The sequence below is a fragment of the Palaemon carinicauda genome, chromosome 11 (genome assembly GCF_036898095.1).
Source record: "Palaemon carinicauda isolate YSFRI2023 chromosome 11, ASM3689809v2, whole genome shotgun sequence".
Classification (NCBI taxonomy): Eukaryota; Metazoa; Arthropoda; class Malacostraca; order Decapoda; family Palaemonidae; genus Palaemon; species Palaemon carinicauda.
Window position 1 is genome coordinate 124,883,404 of NC_090735.1, and position 6,019 is coordinate 124,889,422.

Below are 6,019 nucleotides of genomic sequence, written 5' to 3' on the forward strand. Positions count from 1 at the left end.
TGACTATATAAACATATGATCAGCGCTCAAGCCCCCTCTCCACCTAAGCTAGGACCAAGGAGGGCCAGGCAATGGCTGCTGTTGTAATTACCCGACCTTAGCCAAACAAATTCTTTTACCCTATCGAGCAGAACAATGCCCCAGAGAGACTGACAATATATACATATGATCAGCGCTCAAGCCCTCTCTCCACCTAAGCTAGGACCAAGGAGGGCCAGGCAATGGCTGCTATTGTAATTACCCAACCTTAACTAAACAATTTATTTTTTCCCTATCGAGCAGAACAATGCCCTAGAGAGACTGACTATATAAACATTTGACCAGCGCCCAAGGCCCCCTCTCCACCTAAGCTAGGACCAAGGAGGGCCAGGCAATGGCTGCTGTTGTAATTACCCAACCTTAACTAAACAATTTATTTTTTCCCTATCGAGCAGAACAATGCCCTAGAGAGACTGACCAAAGATACATATGATGAGCGCCCAAGACCCCTCTCCACCTAAGCTATGACCAAGGAGGGCCAGGCAATGGCTGCTATTGTAATTACCCAACCTTAGCTAAACAAATTCTTTTACCCTATCGAGCAGAACAATGCCCTAGAGAGACTGACTATATAAATATATGATCAGAGCTCAAGCCCTCTCTCCACCTAAGCTAGGACCAAGGAGGGTCAGGCAATGGCTGCTGTTGTAATTACCCAACCTTAACTAAACAATTTATTTTTTCCTATCGAGTAGAACAATGCCCTAGAGAGACTGACAATATATACACATGACCAGCGCCCAAGCCTCTTCAACTAAACTATGACCAAGGAGGGCCAGGCAATGGCTGCTGTTGTAATTACCCAACCTTAACTATACAATTTATTTTTCCCTATCGGGCAGAACAATGCCCTAGAGAGACTGACAATATATACATATGATCAGCGCTCAAGCCCTCTCTCCACCTAAGCTATGACCAAGGAGGGCCAGGCGATGGCTGCTGTTGTAATTGCCCAACCTTAATTAAACAATTTATTTTTTCCCTATCGAGCAGAACAATGCCCTAGAGAGACTGACCATATATACTTATGATCAGCACCCAAGATCTCTCTCCACCCAAGCTACAACCAAGGAGGGCCAGGCAATGGCTCCTGTTGTAATTACTTTTTTCTTTTTTTACCAGATGAGATCGTGGCAGGTAGCGCTAGCGCTGGCGGTGATAGCGGCCGCCGTCCTTCCAGCATATTCATTCCAGCCGCGAAGAATATTGTATGGGAGATGTTCCAGCGGTAAGTTTTCCAGTCACGGATTTCGTTGTCGGAGAGATATTGCAGACAAAATTTGCAGTCTCTTTTTCATGCGTCACCTGTTTTGTGTTTGTGTTTATAACTAAAGATAGGCCTACAAGTCCTAATTTCAGGTGAATTTCAATTTGCATGAGGCCATACCTTTTATCAGACAGTATGCCTACTCCAAAAGATCAATTACCACGCAGACTTAGGATAGTTTTATAGATGTTATATTTATTACACAGACAGAAGAAAGTTTTTGGTTCTTACATTTATTACACAGACTGAGGATAGTTTTATAAATGTTACATTTATTACACAGACAGAAGAAAGTCTTTTAGTTGTTACATTTATTACTCAGACTGAGGATAGTTTTATAGTTGTTACATTTATTACTCAGACTGAGGATAATTTTATAGTTGTTACATTTATTACACAGGCTGAGGAAAGTTTTATAGATGTTACATTTATTACACAGACTGAGGATAGTTTTATAGATGTTACATTTATTGCACAGACAGAGGAAAGTTTTATAGTTGTTACATTTATTACACAGACAGAAGAAAGTTTCATAGTAGTTACATTTATTACACAGACTGAGGATAGTTTTATAGATGTTACATTTATTGCACAGACAGAAGAAAGTTTTATAGCTGTTACATTTATTACTCAGACTGAGGAAAGTCTTATACCATCTCTTTATTCCTTACACAGAAGAGAAGATGCCCAGAGCAGTGTTCATGACCTGTGCCAACAGAAGAGGCACTTGCGAGGTTCGAATTGGCAGCAGGCACAACTTGAGAGCCATCTTCATACCAGGTAGGTTCTTTCTTGATTCATTTCTTTCAACATTTGAAATTCATTTAAATCAGATGAATCCTTCATCACTTCGGTTTTTTTTTTTTCTTTCTTTATCAATTCTTGGTATCGTGACTGAGGAGGGCTCAAATTTCTGTGATTTTTTTGCATTTTTTATGGAAAAACTACCAATTTAGACCTTCAGGGGCTGTAACTTTTATTGTAATTGGTATTGTGATGGCTTTTCTTCTTCTTCTTCTTCTTCTTCTTCTTCTTCTTCTTCTTCTTCTTCTTCTTATTCTTCTTCTTCTTCTTCTTCGTTTTTTTTTTTTTCATTTCTGATATCGTGTCTAAGAAGGGCTCAAATTTCTGTGATTTTTTTGCATTTTCTATGGAAAAACTACCAATTTTGTCCTCCAGAAGCCAGTAAAGTAACTATAGCATTTATTTCACTTGTTTCACGAGCTATAACTTTTATTCTTCTTGGTGCTTCAAATCCTTGTCTTCTTCTTCTTCTTCTTCTTCTTCTTCTTCTTCTTCTATTTTCCCTGTTGGAGACCCCTGAGCTTAGAGCATCTTGCTTTTCCTACCAGGGTTGTAGCTTAGCAAGTAATAATAATAATAATAATAATAATAATAATAATAATAATAATAATAATAATAATAATAAATAGATGAATAAATAAAAGATAAGTAAATAAATTAATAAATGAATGAATAAGTAAATAAATAGATAACTAAATAAATAGATAAATAAATTAATTAATAAATAAATAAATAAATAAATAGATAAATAAATTAATTAATTAATTAATACATGAATGAATAAATAAATAAATAAATAGATGAATAAATGAATAGATAGATAAATAGATTAATAAATAGATAGGTAAATATACAAATAGATAAATGAATGAATGAATGAATAAATTAATTAACAAATACATGAATGAATAGATAAAGTAAATCAGATCGAATTATTTTCCTTCCAGACTTCAACGCAACTGATGTTGACTCTCACGTCAGGTGGAACTCCTGGTTCGAGGTCCCTCTTCCAGGACAGGACAGGGACGCCTGTGGCACCAGCATCGAGTGCCCTGTGAAGGCTGGAGTGCCTACCAGGTTTACATATATCCTTGATATTCAGGATTTCTGGCCAAAGGTGGGTTATGTTATCCTAATTTAATTTTTTTTTTTTTATTATTATTATTTTTTTTTTTTTTTTTTTTTTTTTTTTTTTTTTTTTTTTTGAAGATGCGTTCGTTAGTTATCTATTTTCCTACACTTAAAAATGTAATTTTAATTGAAAATTATCCGTAAAAATATACTAATTTCTGGCCAAAGGCGAGTTATATTTTCCCTTATTTTCTGGTCTAAAGATGTCTTCGTCAGTTATCTATTTTTTACACTTAAAAAATTATAATTTTAATCTGAAATTCTCCGTAAAAATATACTGATTTCTGGCCAAAAGTGAGTTATATTTTCTATTATCTTCAATTCTAAAGATGTCTTCGTTAGTTATCTATTTTTTACACTTAAAAAATTATAATTTTAATCTGAAATTCTCCGTAAAAATATACTGATTTCTGGCCAAAAATTAGCTAGATTTTCCTTTTTTTAATTCTAAAGATGTCTGTTTTATTAATCTTTTTTTTTTACTCTTAAAAATCGTAATTTTAATAAAAAATTATTCATAAATATTTACTGTTCTCAGCCATATTTCAGTAAAATACAGGCGACCGTAATTTTACTATACTTTGTTATTATATTCTATTAGTTGGAGACCGTAATATCACTCCTTTAGGTCAATATATCCGTTTTTAAAACGGTGAATGCATGGCAACATTCATTCCAGGATTTTTACCATTTTTTTACGGCAATTTTTTAACGGTGTAGTTATGTACTAATGGTATAAGTTTATTAAGTAATTGTTTGTCGTCCCATTGTGTGTGTTTTTTTTTTATAAAGTAAATATATCGCAAAATTATAAAAGACAAATAATTATGGTTTTGGAGAAAAAAACAAAAATACTCCATACGAAAAGTGTTTCCAGTTTTACCTGGAATTGTTTTTTGCCTTTTGGAATCCTTGGTGAAATGTCCATAGATTATTTGTGGGGCCTTCAGAACGAACGCCTCTCCAGGATTTAATAGTAATGTCTCTCATTTTATTCCCTCCATTGCAGAACGAATACCCCGTTATCTGGACCTTGACTGATCGAGAAACAGACGAGGTTTTGGTCTGCTTCAAATTCAAGATTTCTATCGTCTAATTTCTACAATTTTGGGGGGGACGCACGCATGCGCGGAAGTCCCTTTTGCCCAGAAGCCTTACTCAATTCGTCACCCTCAATCTTCCACTGGAAACCTTTGGCAACTATACATCAATTCAAACTCTCCTCATGATTTTCATTTCCGGAAATCTAAATTTAACCCACAAAAGAAGCAAGTAAAAACAAAAGAACTTATAAATCTATATTTGTACACTATGGAAGGACGACTCATTCATAAGCAAAGACTTGTCAATATTATTTTCCTTGTTTTCTTTCTCATTCGAAATTCAGCATCTGTGTTGCTGTTTGGCGTCAATGACCTTAGATGTCAGGATGTCAGAAAACCTCAAATCAATCAATCAATCTTAACACAGCGATGACGACAATATTATCATATACCCGATTCGTTAAGTGGTCTTGAATCTATGATGTTTGCTCATTAAAACTGCTCTCACTCTCGCTTTCTCTGTTAGAGCTCTCTAAGGTTCAAGCTCTCTTTGGCACAGCTCTCTCTCTCTCTCTGGTAGAGTTTTCTAAGGTTCGATCTCTCTCTGATAGAGCTTTCTAAGGTTCAATCTTTCTCTGTTAGAAGCTCTCTAAGGTTCGAGCTCTCTCTCTCTCTCTCTCTCTCTCTCTCTCTCTCTCTCTCTCTCTCTCTCTCTCTCTCTCTCTCTCTCTCTAGTAGAGCTCTGTAAGGTTCTATCTCTCTGTTAGAGCTCTCTGAGGTTTGAGCTCTCTCCGTTAGACCTCTCTAAGGTTCGATCTCTCTCTGTTAGAGCCCTCTAAGGTTCGATCTTTCTCCGGTAGAACTCTCTGAAGTTCGAAGACTCCAGGAGAGAGACCTTTGGTTTAATAGAATATTTGCACAGTACAAAGAAACATAGCGTAGGAGATTCAGCCTTATGAAGCTTCATCTGTGGTGGGTAACTGTGGCACCCCTTGCAGTACCAGCCGAACTCGGTTGAATCCCTTATCAGGCTGGGAGGAACGTAGAGAGGAGAGGTCCCCTTTTTTGTTCCATTTATTTGATGTCAGCTACCCCCAAAATTAGGGGGAAGTGCCTTGGTATATGTATGTACAAAGAAACATAGGAAGCTAAACCATTTTGTCGAGAGTGTGAACAGGGAGATGATAAATCAAAACTTTTTTTTTCCAATTTTCATCATTGAAAACACATATTTTTCCCGTTTTCATCAATCAAAAAACTTACTTTTCCAGTTGGATCAATCAAAATAATTATTTTTCCTGTTGTCATCAATCAAAACATTAATTTTTTCCAGTTTTCATCAACCAAAACTACATTTTTTTACAGTTTTCAACAATAAAAACACTATTTTTCCAATTTTCAATAATAAAAACACTATTTTTCCAGTTCTCAACAATAAAAACACTATTTTTCCCAGTTTTCAACAATAACAACACTATTTTTCTCAGTTTTCAACTATAAAAACACTATTTTTCCAGTTTTCAACAATAAAAACCCCCTTTTCCTATACTCAATATTAAAAACACTATTTTTCCAGTTTTCAACTATAAAAACACTATTTTTCCAGTTTTCAACAATAAAAACCCCCTTTTCCTATTCTCAATAATAAAAACACTATTTTTCCAGTTCTCAATAATAAAAACACTATTTTTCCAGTTTTCAACAATAAAAACACTATTTTTCCAGTTTTCAACAA

The 6,019-nt window shown here is 35.1% G+C and overlaps 1 protein-coding gene across 1 annotated transcript in view; it reads left to right on the plus strand.

The window, feature by feature from the left end:
* Positions 1–4,499, plus strand: part of Npc2g (Niemann-Pick type C-2g) — a 25,937-nt gene extending 21,438 nt beyond the window's left edge. Inside the window, exons 2-5 of the mRNA XM_068382718.1 lie at positions 1,162–1,267; positions 1,982–2,086; positions 3,058–3,227; positions 4,251–4,499. Coding sequence (XP_068238819.1) covers positions 1,162–1,267; positions 1,982–2,086; positions 3,058–3,227; positions 4,251–4,337 — 468 coding nt within the window. The 3' untranslated portion in view covers positions 4,338–4,499. The remainder of the gene's footprint in view (positions 1–1,161; positions 1,268–1,981; positions 2,087–3,057; positions 3,228–4,250) is intronic.
* The last annotated feature ends 1,520 nt before the right edge of the window (positions 4,500–6,019 follow it).